This window comes from Pelobates fuscus, chromosome 6, assembly GCF_036172605.1.
Source record: "Pelobates fuscus isolate aPelFus1 chromosome 6, aPelFus1.pri, whole genome shotgun sequence".
In the NCBI taxonomy this organism is placed as follows: Eukaryota; Metazoa; Chordata; class Amphibia; order Anura; family Pelobatidae; genus Pelobates; species Pelobates fuscus.
In genome coordinates, this window is record NC_086322.1 from 23,999,351 (window position 1) to 24,017,867 (window position 18,517).

Consider the following 18,517-nt stretch of genomic DNA (forward strand, 5'->3'; position numbering starts at 1 on the left):
GCTTTCAAATCTCTACATAATGCTGCTCCCACCTATCTATCCTCCCTTATACACAAGTATGTCCCGTCTAGGCCCTTACGATCTGCTGAAGACTTATGTCTATCTTCTGTCTGTACTCCCACCTCTGATGCTCGCCTTCAAGATTTCTCGAGGGCTGCACCGTTCCTGTGGAACTCGCTTCCCTACTCCGTTAGATGCTCACCCAGTCTCCACTCCTTTAAAAAATCGTTAAAAATCCACTTCTTCATAAAAGCGTATCAATTAAACTGTCAATAGCTCCCAACTGATTCCTCTTCTGCAACTGTCACTAGTCTAATACCATCCTTACATTTTGTGTCACTTTACCCCACTCCCTCTAGCATGTAAGCTCATTGAGCAGGGCCCTTAACCCCTCTGTTCCTGTGTGTCCAACTTGTCTGGTTACAACTACATGTCTGTTCGTCCACCCACTGTAAAGCGCTGCGGAATTTGACGGCGCTCTATAAATATCATAATAATAATAATAATAATAATATACCTGGTCTGTGTCAATCGGTGGACACACTCTATAGTACATTCATTTAAAACATGCATATTTGTGTTTTTTTGGATTGACAAAATTAACATAACCTTGAGTGCTGTATATTCAGTTGCTTTGTGTAATGCTTTGTGACAATTTCTTGTGTGTGTGATTTGTAGCCTGAGATTCTTTGTAGAATATTTCTGTAGGTCCCTGTGGAAACTAATCTTGCTTAACAAGTTTTCTTTTTCAATTTACCAGCACCTTGGGCAGTCTCATAGAAACCTGTTTATTTGTTTATATTTTTGTAAGTATGTTAAAGGGACACTATAGGGACCCCAACCGGTTCATCACATTGAAGTTGTCCGGGTGCACTGTCCCTGTCCCCTTTAGTCCTGGAATGTAAAATGGTGCAGTTTTAGAGAGTACTAGGAGTGCCTCTAGTGGCTGTCTACCAAAAAGCCACTAGAGGTGTTTCTTGGAATTTCACAGATTTAACTCCGTTAAACAACACTGGATGTCCTCACGCTCTGCATCATGGAAACCCTCATAGGAAAGCTTTGAGGCAATGTTTAATGCGCGTGTAGCGATCGAGCAATAGATCCCGCATCAGCTGACATTGCAGGAGTCAGAGCACAACCCAGCACCGAGAAACATTGGTGCTAACATTGGGTAAGCGAATAAAGGGCTATTTAATCCTTGACATCGCCGCAAGATGGACGCTGGGGAATCTTTGTATTCCTAACACATAAGTGTTCCTTTAATGTTAATTATGAGGTTTACTCACTAAACTCTTGTCAGGAAATCAAAGAAAAGAAAAGTTAGCATTTTACACCAAATTGGCTAAATTAAAAAGGTTAAAAATGCAGCTATATTTCTAATACAGCTATTTTGGTCACATTTTTTTTATTAACTTTGACTATGTTTTGTGCAAACTAACAGTGGCAGCAATGAGTATTTGAGATATTTCCAACTCACCAATGACGTCTGAATGAATTATCAGTGGTAGATTTCCTGGAATGCGCTGGATTAGAGAATTTCTATTTTAGCACTGATGATCCTTTGTAATTTGAACCATTATTTTAACCAGGCACAAACCATTTCCGTGATGGTAAAATTTGTTTGTTCCAAAAATTGACTTGTTTCCCTTGCTTTGTAAGATTTGTATAATTTGTGTTGTTTATATTTTTAACATGCTTTCTCTTGATTGCATTGTTGTGTGTGGAACTAACCAGTCATTTTAATTTGTAGCTTGCAGACGGAACGAACAGCTCCGCAATAATTAACTTATCATCCTCTTGGTCCAGCCTCCATGTATGTATCGCTTCTTTCCTTCCTTGAACATTTTAACTGTTCCTCCTTTCCTTATCATTAAACAACAAACCACAAACCATTCTAACAGAAAAAAGCACAAAGGAAAAATTACAAATTATTCCTAATACAAGCAAAATTGAGCACTTTTTTTGGCATATTATGGAGTCTACAATATAATATCTTATTGTGATTTTGCTTTCTTATTGAACATTTAAAATATTTAGTGCTATATTGTTATCAAATGCAAGTCTATGTTGGCACAACCTGGCATCTGATGCAAATTCCAAGTGTCCCATGATTCCCAGTAGGTAGCCAGTAATCTTTATGTGAGTGCAGGGAATGATGGGAAAAGGGAAGGTGATGACATCATTTGACCAGAACAAATTGCAAGTTAATGTATTTTATTGGTAACTACATATCACAACTCACCCCAGTAAAATATTCCATTAAGAGGAACTGTCAACAATTTAAAGGGGATGTGTGATGATATAACAATATTCAATTTAATTAGTGTTTACAGTTCTATGTCAGGCATTGTATAACAGAAATGAACATAATGTTTTCATTTTAGCAGACAACATGTTGGTATAAAGAGTCAGTTAGCTTTAACATGGATTTGACATTTCCCAATAGATACTTTTTTCAATCATCTATCGCAATCAATCTATAGACACAGTGTAACCCCATTTGGATCAGATTGGATTGACAATCTTAGTAAAGGAGCTACTTTTTTTCAGTAAACACAAATTATAATCAATTTCTTGAATATTAAGCTCTCCGGATGCTACGCTTGCCAGAGAAAAGAAAAATCATATTTAGTTAATAACCCATTGACTGCTCTGTTAAATATGTTTAGCTTGAGTAGGAGAATTAGAGTCTTTGAAGAGTTGGCAATGTGCAAAGCTTCCAAGCAGTAAAGAGTTAACCCGGCAGTGAGATTGGGGTTAGTTTTCCATTTGTCCATTCGTTCTTGATGTTTCTTAATCCCTTTTACAAGCGTATAAAAACCGGGCTGGCTGTTGCTTTTGTTCTCAACGTTAGCAGAGATCTGACACAATTTAATACGCATGTAAACCTCACGTTATAAACAGCAAAGGTTTGTTTCTGCTCAGTGGAACCTCCATAAAGCACTTCAAAGGGATATTGGCAAATAGGTACCTGGCAGAGGATTACGTGACATCTGTCCCCGAGTGAAAGTGCCCTGGGTTCCTGTGCTTACAGTAACAGATGGTTTGCAGCTTTTTAATGACCCAGGGTATTTCTCGCCTTGTTTTCCTTTGTAAAAAAAAAAATTACATGACATTAATATTCAAAGCACTGGGAATGTGTGAATATTTTTCATTACTTAAAGGGAATCATTTAAAAAGCAATAATAAAAAATGTTTTTTAAAAAAATGGAGATTCGGTAGAAAGAGCTATTTTGGGGCAAATAGTGGACGAATTAGCAGGGCATTCTAACGGCTTCCATACTGACTGGCATATTATTGGCTGAATAGGATATCTTGGAGAAGAATAAGACGACTGGAACCAAGCTGGCCAGTGGTTCAGTGGACTCCGTAATACTGGGGAAGGAGTGGGAGTTGACGTGAGTGGGGAACGAAAATAGTGCCTATTTCATATGTGACTGTTACATTGTATCGCAAAGTAGATAGTGGGAACCGCACTCAATCCCAACAGCCAAGGGTGCTCCGGATCAGGACCAGCAATCCCAGAATAATACATGAAAAAGAGAGAACCACAGGCATTCCAAATTGAAACCGTATGCATATTTATTAGGAAAAAATGCAACGCCAAGCAACGTTTCGACCAACAAAGGTCTTTTTCAAGCTTGAAACGTTGCTTGGTCGAAACGTTGCTTGGCGTTGCATTTTTTCCTAATAAATCTGCATACGGTTTCAATTTGGAGTGCCTGTGGTCCTCTCTTTTTCGTGTTACATTATATCAACACCTAATGTCCACAAAAGGAAGATGATGCACTACATGGAGCATAGAAAGAACAGGACATTTATCTTCCTGAGAATCAATTGACTGTAGAGCTAAACAAGTTAATGTTAAATGCATAAACTGGAAAAATGACCAGCTAAGCTGAGTTCTTAAAGGGTAACTCTAGGTCAAAAATGCATTTATATATTTAAAATTCATATAATTAGTCTTAATTATAATACACCTTAATTAATACTTGTACAAATATACAGTATCCCAAGCCGTAAAAACTGACCTCTACAGCTAATGGAAATCCACCCACTTGTAGAGAAGCATTGAGGCCAAATCTCCAGTCTAATTGTTACCTTAGGACTGTGTTAGTGCAAGTACCATCGTTAAGTTCTATTTGTTTTGTCTATTATAATGGTGACATGATATACAAAGTTATTGTGGACTTCAATTCTTATCATTATCATCCACCCACTGAAAGAAGGGGAATCAAGTCATATTGTACAAAAGCTGTTTCGTAAATGGCTGCCTCCCTGTCCCATTGGCCCAAAGCTGCTCAAATGGGCGGTATTATTGATATAAAGAGAAGTATAGAAGAAAATTAGGAGTTATCAAGCAGGAGCAGCCAAATTCTCGCACTTTATTTGACGGGATATGAATTCACAACTTTTTTTTGTTTATTTCCTGTGACCTCTGCACCTAGGAAAGGCAGAAGTCAAGAAACCAGAACCAATATATGTTATTTTTTTTTATTTTTTTTTACTTTATCAGGAAGTTAGAGACAACTGGACAACAGGATTTGATATTTTGTGTAACTCGCCCAGCCATGGGTTTCTGTTCGTGTCCAAGGAGTCAGGAACAAAAAAAATAAGATATATCTCTGGAAACATTTTTAAAAAAGAATTCCAGTTAGAATGAAAGGGGAGATACGAGTAAAGACATTTTCGTATCGGCTGGCTCTATTAAAGACCTGCGGGAATACTGACAGCCAAAGAGATATCCACGCGTGGAATCTCTAATAAAGCGATCATTGAAAGTGACATTTGCCACAGAGCATTCGAGGTATTGTTTCCCAACGTGTCTGTTTCTCAAACAACCATAACGGCTTGAGAGGAGAATTCCAGATTTAGGAAACTCTGACATTAAAAGCACGATAGCAAATGTTTTGAAACCGTTAGGAAAACATCTACAGGCAGTTTATGTTTAAGATTTGTATAGTGTTGCCAGTTTTGGATTTTAACAACACCTTCAGAGCTGGAAAGATGCTGACTTGGGGAAATTACGTTTTTACTCCTTTGCACATACACATAGAGCACACATGCATGTCATAGCATGTTGTAGCATGTCTGTAACATGGAAGTTCCAGGTTCTATTTCTGGTGTTCCAGATAGAATTTTTTCTCCAGTTACGAGAGTGACATGCACCATCACCGCACAGCAGAAAGCACCTTCACCATGCCTGATTGTCCACTTGGATGACAGTAACACATACTTTTTTGAGTTGTTTTATGGCAAGATTTTTTTTGGATAGTTTTTCTGTTTTGGCAAGAATTGTATAACTTTTTTTTAACAAATAATCAAATAAAGGGTAAACTAAATCTGCTGCCATCCTTCTGTTTTTTAGTAATGCATTGTTGTGATTGCAGGTGTCCAAAATGTAAATCCCCAGATTTGCTAAACGACAGTTTCCATGATGCTTTGTCATACTATAGGCATTCTAAAGGTATGCAAAGCATCATGGGGGTTGTAGTTTAACAACATCTGAGGATCTACCTTTTGGGCACTCCTGCCCTTGGCTCCTAACCACTATAGTGCACAGTCGCAACACCAGATTCCACGTGAAAAAGCTTTATTCCACCAGAGTTGGATTCTGTTGTCATGGCTTTGTAATTTGTTTGTCTGGTGGTGGAGGTCATTGCAAAGAGGCCTTAGGAGTTTCACCCCGTTGAACAATTTGGAGTGCCGGTCTAATAACCTCCACTTTCAGTGAGTCATCTTACAATAGTGGTTATGATGCAAATAAGGACTTATTAAGGGCTTATTTTTTTGTCAAACTGTTTTCAGATGATTCCACAACACTCAAAGCCTACCCCACTTAGCCTGGGACCTCACATTGAGCCTGTGTCAGTTTGCCAGGGGTGAAACGGTTATACACGATTCAGCATGGCTACATATCGCTTACCTGTACAGCTATTTTGGATGTAACATAAGGTGAAACTTTCTAACATAAAGTCCCAACGAATGAGGGCTCGGCTTTGGGTGCTGGGGAATTCAGTGGTGTTTCTCTAAACCGAAACCATAAAATCTCAGCACCATACCCTACGCAGTATACAGTATGCTAAAACCATATTTTGACCATAAATGATCTTTAAGGGGTTAAGTATATGAAAGAAAATTGTAGCACAGAAGCAATGTTTAATGTAACAGTGACCTAACCATCTTCTCTCATCCTTCGGCTGCAGAAGATACACTGGGTAAGTCAGTAAAATCGTTTTCTCTGTTACTGTTAATGTCTGCCACAGGGCTGTCTGTGGCTTTTATAATATATATCATGAGCAAAGGATGCTGAAAGGAAACAAGGAAACCTGGAATGTAATTTATGGTAAATGCACATTAAAAACAATGTCTATTCATGACGTTAATTTAAAGCCTGTATGGCTGGCTCAAACAAGAAATCTAATAAGCTACTATTAGATTTTCTCCATTGGGTCAGTGAGAAGGAATTCTGTGGATTACTAAAATAGACGTCGTGATTTGTAGGAATGTTTCACCGACCCAGAGCAGAATTCTTCGTTTCTCTGTGCAGAAAAAGAAAAATACGGCCTGGTGAATTCAAACCAAAGTAATAAAAAGTGACCTGCTTGATATCAAAGCGCCAGGGTATTTTTAGGTCACACTTTCCTCCCTGGGATTAAATATAAAGCGTCACATTTTTGTCTGGGCTAAGCTTTTACGAATATATTACTTTTTTTGTGCTCATTTATGGCTGTTTTTATATGCATTCTTAAAGGGAAACTCCAGACCTCTAAAGCACTTTAGCTTGATGAAGTATGTGAAGAGTGTGTTTTTTTTTTTTTTTTTTAATTTCACAAAAAAGTGCAGATTTCAATAGAAATAGACACTTTTGTAAAACAACATGGTTCCACCACCCTGGCTTTCTAGCAGACAACAGGTTCTGTTACGTCCGGGTTTATTTAGCTTAGTGGAGGCAGCAATAACTCAGAGCACCTGCTTTGCTAAGACTTCTCATCGAGCTGCATTGGGAAGTCTGTGATTGGACAGCCACAGAAAGTCTGGGCGGGGTTAGAAGAGGAGGGGTTTGCAAAGGCTGCAGACAAGAGATCTGCAGCTTCTGCAAGCTGTTTTTAGATTTTTCCCAATAAAAATATGTAATTAAATGTATGTATTATTGAACTAGGCCTATTATTGACTAAATAGTGATGTATTTTTTTTTCTTGGACAGGGAAGGGTCCCTTTTATCTTTTTTCATATTTGGGGAGTGGAGTTTCCTTTTAATCTCCTTCATGTCGTCATGATGGACACCAAAACGTACCCACACAAAACATTGAGTATACGCAGGCGGATTCACTTCTTTTCTACCTCTTTCTCTGGCATGCAGTAGTGTTATTAAGAAAAACCTTTGTTTCAGCGACACAATGCCATTGTATGTTTGGTGCTGCAAACTGCTAAATAACTTATACGTTTAAGTAATTTTTAATTTATTATCACAGACAAGTCCACCAGCTCCAGGGCCGGACTGGGGATACAAAGCAGCCCTGGAAAAAAAATCTATGCCAGCCCCATAAGTCATTGCGCCATATATTGTCGCATGTAATATGTAAGGCTATGTCTTGCCACCCCAGATGATTGAGTAAATATATATATTGCTTTTTCTAATATAAAATATTGGTCCTTTCAGAGTAAAACGTTTAATTATACAGTAAGCATACTCACATGCAGACACAGACAATGTCACTGACACACACACGTTCATTGATACACAGCCTCATAGACAAACAATCTCACTGAAATACATAAGCTCATTGACATAAAAACACAAGCTCACTCAGTAGCAGACACACACACACATGCAAGCAAGCTCACTAGCAGGCGCGCGCGCACACACACACACACACAGCTTAATGTAGTGGTTCTGGTGTCTATAGCCTGTTCCTGCAGGCTTTTCAATGTAAACACTGACTTTTCAGAGACAAGGCAGTGTTTACATTGCTTCCAAGTGACACCTCTAGTGACAGCCACTCAGACTGTCACTAGAGGTGCTTCCTGTGTCAGTGCTGCACAGTGTGCAGCACCTACATTCAGGTCCTCCACGCTTTGGAGACGATGAAGGTTCCCCATAGAGATGCAGTGTGTGTGTGTTTGTGTAAGAAGGACTGTGTGAGCAGGGTGTGTGTGTGAAAGTTGCAGTGTGTACGTGAAGACGGCAGTGTGTGTTAGGGGGGCAGTGTGTGTGTGTGCGTTGCAGTGTGAGTGGGGGGCAATGTGTGTATGGGGGGAAGTTTGTGTGTATGGGGGGGAAGTTTGTGTGTATGAGGCAGTGTATGTGTGTGGGGGGTCAATGTGTGTGTAGGGTGTGTGTGTGTGTATTGGGGGCAGTGTATGTGGGCAATGTGTGTGTATGGGGGAAGTGTATGTGTGTGTATGTGGGCAGTGTATGTGTGTGGGATCAGTAGTGTATGTGTATGGGGGGAAGTTTGTGTGTATGGGGCAGTGTATGTGTGTGGGGGGGTCAATGTGTGTGTAGGGTGTGTGTGTGTGTGTATTGGGGGCAGTGTATGTGGGCAATGTGTGTGTATGGGGGAAGTGTATGTGTGTGTATGTGGGCAGTGTATGTGTGTGGGATCAGTAGTGTATGTGTATGGGGGCAGTGTATGTATGTGGGGCAATATGTGTGTATGGGGGCAGTCTATGTAGTTGGGGGACAATGTGTGTGTGGGGGGGCAGTGTATGTGTGTGTTTGTAGGGTATGTGTGTGATAAGGATGTGGGGCTTTTTTTATGTTTTTTTTTTAATTTAATAAAATGTTTTTTTTTTTTCTTAAATATACATAATGTCCCCCCTCCCTTCTTACCTTTGTTTAGGGAGGAGGGGGGACATTTCTCAATCCCTGGTGGTCTGGTGGGGAATCCCTGGTGGTCCATGTGGTGAGAGTGAACTCTAGCCCCGGTCTCCAGGGATAGAGTTCACTCTCGCGAGATCCGGAGCGTTGCGAGAGAAGGACCTGGAGGAGCTGCAGACTGAGCTCCCCCGGGTCCTCTCTCTCTCCCTCCCCTGCCGGCGGCCAGCAAACAGTGCCTGCGGACCGGAGGGGAGATCTCTGATCTCCCCTCCGGTCCATGAAGGCACATTGCAGGGCTGGCGCTTGGACAGGCCAGCCCTGCATTAGCCGGCAAGGGAGAGGGAGAACCTTGCAATTGCCCCGTTGCTCCCCCCTGGATCCGCCAGTGCAGGGATGGCGGCCGCTGGAGGAACTTTTCTGGCGGCCGCAGGGGAAGCTGTGCTGTGTCTGCTCACGCGCTACTGAATGAGACCCGGTCTCATTCAGTAGCGTGCTGGAGAGCAGACGCACAGCTTCCCCTGCGGCCGCCAGAAAAGTTCCTCCAGCGGCCGCCATCCCTGCTCCTCCAGCGGCCGCCAGCATACCCACATGTCTGCGCGGCCCCAGGTGCCGACGGCCCACCGGGAAATTTCCCGGTATCCCGGTGGGCCAGTCCGGCCCTAACCAGCTCCATAAATTTTGCACACAATCAACTGGAGGAGGGGTCAAAGTTTCCTTTGTTACAAGTTCCAAATGGTTTCCAGTTCCTCTGGCAACTCTCCTTATCCTCAATTTCAATTGAATGTCCAATAGATGGTCATTTTTTATTTTATGAAAAGTGCAACCTCCTCCCCCCCCCCCCCCCCCCCCACTATTATTACAGAATGCCAGAGGCTGCCTGGCCTCAGTGGTGTGAATAGATCCAAACCAATCATCAAGGACATATCTTCCATATCAGAAATATAAAAACCTTTAAAACTGTTTTGAAAAAATAGGAAAAGGAACCACACACAATTCACTTAAGACAGGGTGCTTAGCTGAACCAAGGACCAGCACAAGCCCAGAAGATAATAAATACCAGCATTAGAAAAAGGGTCCAGGCACTCCAATGTCGTGCACCTTTATTGGAACATGTGGAACACTGCAACGTTTCGACTCCCTACGGAGTCTTTGTCAATATAAAAACCTTTAAACATGTGAGGATATGTTTTGGGGCATGGAGGGATGTTGTAGGAACTGGATTTAAGTACATTTTAAAAAATTTGCATTTTTTGGCCATATTCAGAGATTCAATAAAAATTACTAAGCATATCTGAAGCGTATTAATTGACTGATGTGTGTGCGTATCCATGCCTCTACACCACATTATTTTTAAAGTAAGACTTTATTGTCTTAATTCTCAGAACGTTTCTGAATCAAAATCCAGATTTTTGTTGTTGTCTTGTTTTGGGCCGTGATCATGCATGAACAAAAATTGCAATAATATAAGTGGGCACAGTGAATCAATATACCCAGTGGCGGCTCTAGACTTGGCGAGGCCTTAGGCGAAATTCATACATGAGGCCCCCACTAACACCATTATTGGAAAAAAATTGCAGTTGACTTGTGTGTGTGTATATAAGAAGCTGTAGATATATTGAAAGGAAGCTTGCAGTACTGGATATAGAGAACTAGTCTTTGTATACATAGTTGCATTGTGCATTTACCTGTGTGTACCTGAGAGTGTGTGTCTGGCAGTGAGTATCTTTGTATATGTATGTATGTTTCCCTGAGCATGTGTATGTTTGTGTACTGGCCTTTGGCATTAAGTTCATGGCGACGCTATGTTTTATGACAGTGTGTACTGTGTAGAATGATTGCCTTTAGGGGGTGACAGGGTGAGTAAAGGAGTAACTGTGGCAGGGTGAGTGTAAAAGAGCAGGAGGGTGCCAGAGTGCGCAGAGTGGTGCCCGTGTGTTTAGAGGGAGCGATAGTGTGTATGGAGGTAGGTGACAGTGTGTATGGAGGTAGGTGACAGTGTGTGTGGAGAGAGGTGACAGAGTGTGTGGGAAAATGACATAGGGGGTGACAGGTGAGGTGGCAGGGTGAGAGGGGGTGGTAGGGTGAGTGACAGGGTCAGATGTGGGGTGAGAGGGGGTGACAGTGTGAGGTGGGGTGACGGTGTGTGGGGAGTGACAGGGTAAGTTGACAGAGTAAGGTGGGTGACATAGTGTGGGGGGTCACAGGGTGGGTGACAGAGTAAGAGGTGGGGTGACAGGTGAGGTGGCAGAGTGAGAGGGGGTGACAGGTGAGGTGGCAGGGTGAGAGGGGTGACAGGTGGGGTGGCAGGGTAAGTGACAGGGTCAGATGTGGGGTGAGAGGGGAGGCAGGGTGAGGGGGTGACAGGTGGGGTGGCAGGGTGAGAGGGGGTAACAGGGTGAGAGGGGGCGACAGTATTAGGGGGTGACAGGTGGGGTGGCAGGGTGACAGGTGGGGTGGCAGGGTGAGATGTGGGGTGAGAGGGGAGGAAGGGTGAGGGGGTGGCAGGGTGAGAGGGGGTGATGTGGGGTGAGAGGGGAGGAAGGGTGAGGGGGTGGCAGGGTGAGAGGGGGTGACATGGTGAGAGGGGGTGACAGTATGAGGGGGGTGACAGTGTGTGGGGAGTGCCAGGGTGGGTGACAGAGTGGGGGTCACAGGGTGGGTGACAGAGTAAGAGGTGGGGTGAGAGGGGGTGACAGGTGGGGTGGCAGGGTGAGAGGTGGGGTGAGAGGGGGGTGACAGGTGGGGTGGCAGGGACTGACAGGTGGGGTGGCAGCGTGAGAGGGGGGTGACAGGGTGAAAGGGGGTGACAGGTGAGGTGGCAGAGTGAGAGGGGGTGACAGATGAGGTGGCAGAGTGAGAGGGGGTGACAGGTGAGGTGGCAGAGTGAGAGGGGGTGACAGGTGAGGTGGCAGAGTGAGAGGGGGTGACAGGTGAGGTGGCAGAGTGAGAGGGGGTGACAGGCGAGGTGGCAGGGTGAGAGGGGGTGGCAGGATGAGTGACAGGGTCAGATGTGGGGTGAGAGGGGAGGCAGGGTGAGGGGGGTGACAGGTGGGGTGGCAGGGTGAGAGGGGGTAACAGGGTGAGAGGGGGCAACAGTAATAGGGAGTGACTGGTGGGGTGGCAGGATGACAGGTGGGGTGGCAGGGTGAGTGACAGGGTCAGATGTGGGGTGAGAGGGGAGGAAGGGTGAGGGGGTGGCAGGGTGAGAGGGGGTGACATGGTGAGGTGGCAGGGTCAGATGTGGGGTGAGAGGGGAGGCAGGGTGAGGGGGGTGACAGGTGGGGTGGCAGGGTGAGAGGGGGTAACAGGGTGAGAGGGGGTGACAGTAATAGGGGGTGACTGGTGGGGTGGCAGGGTGACAGGTGGGGTGGCAGGGTGAGTGACAGGGTCAGATGTGGGGTGAGAGGGGAGGAAGGGTGAGGGGGTGGCAGGGTGAGAGGGGGTGACATGGTGAGAGGGGGTGACAGTATGAGGGGGGTGACAGTGTGGGGGTCACAGGGTGGGTGACAGAGTAAGAGGTGGGGTGACAGGATTACAGGGTGAGAGGTGGGGTGAGAGGGGGTGACAGGTGGGGTGGCAGGGTGACAGGTGGGGTGGCAGGGTGAGAGGTGGGGTGGCAGGGTGAGAGGTGGGGTGAGAGGGGGTGACAGGTGGGGTGGCAGGGACTGACAGGTGGGGTGGCAGGGACTGACAGGTGGGGTGGCAGGGACTGACAGGTGGGGTGGCAGCGTGAGAGGGAGGTGACAGGTGGGGTGGCAGGGTGAGATGGGGGTGACAGGTGGCGTGGCAGGGTGACGGGGTGACAGGTGGGGTAGCAGTGTGAGAGAGGGGTGACAGGGTGAAGTGGCAGGGTGAGGGGGGGTGACAGGGTGAGGTGGCAGGGTGAGGGGGTGACAGGTGGGGTGGCAGGGTGAGAAGGTGGTGAGAAGTGGGGTGGCAGGGTGAGGGGGGGTGACAGGGTGAGATGGGGTGAGGGGGGCGACAGGGTGAGATGGGGTGAGGGGGGGCGACAGGGTGAGATGGGGTGGGGGTGTGACAGGGTGAGATGGGGTGGGGGGGTGACAGGGTGAGATGGGGTGGGGGGTGACAGGGTGAGATGGGGTGGGGGTGTGACAGGGTGAGATGGGGTGGGGGGGTGACAGTGTGAGATGGGGTGGGGGGTGACAGTGTGAGATGGGGTGGGGGTGTGACAGGGTGAGATGGGGTGGGGGGTGTGACAGGGTGAGATGGGGTGGGGGGTGTGACAGGGTGAGATGGGGTGGGGGGTGACAGGGTGAGATGGGGTGGGGGTGTGACAGGGTGAGATGGGGTGGGGGGGTGACAGGGTGATATGGGGTGGGGGGGTGACAGGGTGAGATGGGGTGGGGGGGTGACAGTGTGAGATGGGGTGGGGGGTGACAGTGTGAGATGGGGTGGGGGTGACAGGGTGAGATGGGGTGGGGGTGTGACAGGGTGAGGTGGGTGGGGGGTGACAGGGTGAGATGGGGTGGGGGGTGACAGTGTGAGATGGGGTGGGGGTGTGACAGGGTGAGATGGGGTGGGGGGGTGACAGGGTGAGATGGGGTGGGGGGTGACAGTGTGAGATGGGGTGGGGGGTGACAGGGTGAGATGGGGTGGGGGTGTGACAGGGTGAGATGGGGTGGGGGGTGACAGGGTGAGATGGGGTTGGGGGGTGACAGTGTGAGATGGGGTGGGGGGTGACAGGGTGAGATGGGGTGGGGGTGTGACAGGGTGAGGGGTGACAGGGTGAGATGGGGTGGGGGGTGACAGTGTGAGATGGGGTGGGGGGTGACAGGGTGAGATGGGGTGGGGGTGTGACAGGGTGAGATGGGGTGGGGGGTGACAGGGTGAGATGGGGTTGGGGGTGATAGGGTGAGATGGGGTGGGGGTGTGACAGGGTGAGCTGGGGTGGGGGGGTGACATGTGGGATGACAGGGTGAGGGGGGGGTCAAAATTTACCTTTTTCCCTGGTGGTCCGGTGGGGTCAATCTGTCCCTGGTGGTCCAGTGTCCTGGATGGCTCCCTGGTGGTCCAGTGGGCTTTCCGGTCTGCAGCTCCGCCGGATGCAGAGCTGCAGACCACATGGGGAAAGTCTCGCGATCTCCATTCAGAGCGTTGCCGTGGTAACCCGCGGCAACGTTCTGATTGGCTGGAGATCGCGAGACCTCAGTCTGCAGCTCACACCCGGCGGAGCTGCAGACTGAGGCAGGCTCTCTCCCCAGGTGGCCTGACAGGAGGGGCCTCGCACCCGGCGGCACCATGAGCAAGCCGCCGGGCCCCCTCCTGTGTCGGGTCCTCGGTCATAGACCGAGAACCCGACCTGTCAGTCTGCCCTCAGGCGATTTAGGCGGCCGCGAGGCCCCTGACTGCGCGAGGCCTTAGGCGGTCGCCTAAATCGCCTAATTAGAGAGCCGCCTCTGAATATACCTTTAAATGCCCGAGCCATGACTGCTTTTATAACCAAAAACTTGTCCTTAATTAGTCTTTCTTGAAACATCTGCACTCTGCTACGACCTTTTGATACCGGAGAAACTGACGGAAGCCAAGCACAGAGAGATGGACACAGGTTTCTTCAGGAAGGAAGAGATTCTTTATTGGATCACCGATCGGGACTCAGAGGGACTAGCGTCACCAAAATACCACAAGTTCTGAGCCCCGGACAATAGTGCAGGCTCCTTATATAGGCATATAACTCCTCCCATATTAAGCTCCACCCGCACATTCTCTTAACCAATCAACACAAATAAGAATTAACTTCCTGTTTGACCGCATGGCTTGTCCAGCACAATGGAGGAGGGGAATACTATATCCTGTATTCTTGCACATGCTCCGTACACTACTGATCGTATCTTGCCTCGTGCAACCAACTGATCGATACGTCAGCATATGCACGTACACATGCCACGTGGTAATCTCGGCCTACTAAATTTATTTTTACCGAGATTCCACCACATTCCCCCCTTTGATGCCTCTTGATATTTTACAATTACTTGAGGCATCACATAACCTTAGTTTTGCTTACACCGCAAGTTACCTTGAACCAGACCAGACTTATCTTATGATGTGAATCTTCAACATTCATCTTCCTGCATTGGTTCTCCTTGATCTAGAGCCTTATACTTATATATCGCCATTATCTGTGCAGCAGCCTTCCTCTCTGCTATATTTGCTATCAGGCTTTGCACAGACCTAACTACTAAGGGTATAAGACACGGTAGGAGTAGACACAACAGTAAAATCAGTAGGACTCCACCTACCACTGCCTTAAGCCCTCCAAACCACTCATACCAGCTACCAAACCAACTACTTGGATTGTACCCTTTCCATACCTGAGTAGGCACATGCGCTATTTTAACCATATGGCTAGTAAGCTCAGCTATTGCTTGCCCTTCGTCATCTATTTGAAGTCAGCAATTGCTTAGGTTAAACTTCCCACATACACCTCCCTCTACTGCCAAAAGGTAATCCAAGGCTAATCTATTCTGGTATACTGCTATCCTCATCCTGGTATTATGTTTCACTAGGAGATTGAGCGCTTGTGATGTTTCGTTAGTGATAATCTCAACCACCGCCTGTAATCTTATAATGCGGTTGAGCATATAAATAGGGGTTCTATAACCAAAGGTACCATCTTCTGCCCACGTGGCTGGCCCATAATAATCTATGATACGCTGGGGAGGCCATTCATTATCTTCCCAGGTGCCTATCTCTAGGGGTCCCCTTTTCTTCCTATGATTCACATCATACACTTTAACACCTAAAGTCTCACCTGTTTCAATAGGTAACAAGAAGAAGGATGGTTTGAGCATACCCAACACACATGCCCCTTCCCAGTCCTGTGGCAGCTCCGAATAGGCTTTCTTACCACAGATCCAGTACAAATTTGCTGGGGCTCTCCAGGTAGATGTGATAGATAGATCAAACCACACATCCTTTAAACTGGCATATCTAGCAAACGGGTTAGATGGTTCTGAGACATTTGAAGCCGACCACCAAGTTGTATTTTTAGTATCATCATCATAAGCTTTTTGCCCTAGACAAGTTAATTCTCCTACAGAGGTATTATACATTATTCCTTTCCTTGCTATGCAAACATAACCTATGATGGAGGTCTTTAATCTCCACTCAGATTTACCTCTAACACTCAAATGATAATCGGCTTGTGTAGATATTAGTTGGTCAACTGCCTCAGAACCGGACATTACCTCCTTTGCTTCCCAAGGCCATTGGTCTCCCATGTTAGTACCTCCACACACATAGCAGTTGGTAACATTAAGACTACCGGCAATACTTTCGGCTAAATCTATGAACAGGTTTTTAGCGTTATGGGGGATCTTATTATCTATACTCATCTCTTCATAAAAGGAATGGTATACTTGATGAGTCTAGGAGGATACCGTATCTGTCTCTATCCCTATAAACAATAATGTCCCAGGATCTAAACCCGTCCCGTATATCTGAAACCCAAATAAATTGCCATACTTATCTAGGAACTTGTCGGGGTTATTTATAAGTATATGGACTGGGTTGCATTCCATAGACTTACAATATGGGCTCGTCGGCAACTTAGTCACTATCATGTCTTTGTCTGCTGTCTGTCCCCAAGTCGCCCACCCCACACAAGACCAATAAGGGCAAAAGTTATAGTCTTTATTTGGGCATCTAGGACTCACATATTTATTTTTACTACTGGGACAAATATATTTATCGTTAGATCCATACGTCCTCTCCCATCTAAGATCCCCACATACATTCCACGGCTTTCTACCACTTGATATCGCCTTACATGCATCAAATAGCAGAACACCCGAAGAATATACGGATTCTAACACCGTCTTATTAATTAGGGTCCCCTGAGGATCTCCATTCCTGAGAGTCAACCAAATTGTACGAGGTTGATACTCTGGACTGAAGCACTTAGGTTCTCCTACTCCTAAATGGCACACACTATAGTCTATATTTAGGTATCTACATCTTGATACCTCTCCTTTACACTCGTATTGTGAATGCCAAATTAGGGTTTGGGAAATATGGTTACCTGTTCTCGTAGTCTTAATGCATACCTCACAGCTAGGAGTGTCGGTACCTCTACCTTCCTGAATATAAAAACACATATAACTAAACACAATCAAAAGCACATCTTTCGCCGTCCTCCTCAGTCTTCGTCCGTGCGAAGGCGCCTCAGCTCCCAGGATGTGAGGGCTGCAGGGAATGGAGTTCTGCTCGTCTTCACAGGTGTCCCTTCGGGACTTTCCTGGCTTATAAACTATGTGTTGGTAAGCGGACAGGCTTTATTATGGCCTTCTCACTCACATACCAAAACCCAAAAATAATAAAATTTGTAATCCACAATAATTCCTCGTTACTCCGACTGAGTAGTGCGTTTCAACCGGATCTTGCAGGGATTCTCTGGATCTGCTGTAACTTGCCAAGAATCGACTGCTGCTGGTTTAACCCTGGAGTGATGTATCCACGGAGTCACTTCGGCCACTTTAATCGCTGTAGGGGTAGACAAAAGAACAACATAAGGACCTCTCCACTTGGGCCCTAACGGTACATTATTCCACTCTTTAATCCACACTTGGTCTCCTGGATGATAACTATGAACAGGGGGATAAATATTCACAGGTAATCTATCTTGTACCCATTTCTGTACCTCCTCCATAGTCTTACCCAACTCTACAACCTGCTGCCGGGTAATTCCTTCTCCCAACTGACTCAAATCCCCCCTTAAGTTACCAAGTACGGGAGGTGGTCGCCCATACATAATTTCAAAAGGAGAGAGACCCATCCTTCTGGTAGGGGTACTGCGGATTCGCAATAGAGCTATAGGTAAGAGAACGTTCCACTTAAGTTGGGTTTCCTGACACATTTTAGCCAACTGGTTCTTAATAGTTCTATTCATTCTCTCTACCTTACCAGAACTCTGGGGTCTATATGCGGTATGAAGCCTCCACTTTATACCAAGCATATGAGTCAGTTGTTGTAGGCACTGATGAACAAAAGCTGGACCATTGTCCGATCCTATAGAACAGGGTAGTCCATATCGGGGTATTATTTCTCGTAGCAGGAATCTCACAACTTCTCCTGCTTTCTCTGTACGAGTAGGACATGCTTCTACCCAGCCTGAATAGGTGCACACAATTACCAACAGGTAACGATGTCCACCCGATTTAGGCATCACTGTAAAGTCTATTTGTAGATCGGACATGGGGAGTCCCCCCATAAACTGGACTCCTGGTGGCTTTACTGGTCCTTGTCTTGCATTATTTTTAGCACACGTTACACATCTACGTACAATGGCCTGAGTCAAGTTGGACAATCTTGGTATGTAGAAATGTTTCCTGAGAGATTCTTCTGTACTGTCTCTCCCAGAATGTGTCCCGTTATGATAGTTCTGGACAATTTCTACTGCTAGTGATGCTGGTATAACTATTCTTCCATCTTCTAGCTGATACCACTTGTTCTCCAAATACTTTCCCGGTTCAGTCTTTAACCACTCCTCTTCTTGAGTTGTATAAACTGGAGTCCATTGAGACAGTGGGGTTGGTATTAGAGCAGCTATATGCCCCACATACTCCTGTCTTCCTGATTCAGCAGCACGCTTAGCTGCACTATCTGCCATCCGATTTCCTTTGGTTACATCACCATCTCCTCTCAGATGCGCTCGACAATGTATAATACCGACTTCTT

The 18,517-nt window shown here is 46.0% G+C and overlaps 1 protein-coding gene across 9 annotated transcripts in view; it reads left to right on the forward strand.

Annotated features, from left to right (window-relative positions):
* Nucleotides 1–18,517, forward strand: part of DYSF (dysferlin) — a 352,788-nt gene that overhangs the window by 281,221 nt on the left and 53,050 nt on the right. For 6 of the 9 annotated variants that reach the window (XM_063457567.1, XM_063457574.1, XM_063457569.1 and 3 more), the window contains one exon: nucleotides 1,751–1,813. The exons of the other annotated variants lie outside the window; for them this stretch is intronic. In XM_063457567.1, the coding sequence (XP_063313637.1) occupies nucleotides 1,751–1,813 (63 nt within the window). The remainder of the gene's footprint in view (nucleotides 1–1,750; nucleotides 1,814–18,517) is intronic. 9 annotated transcript variants of the gene reach the window in all.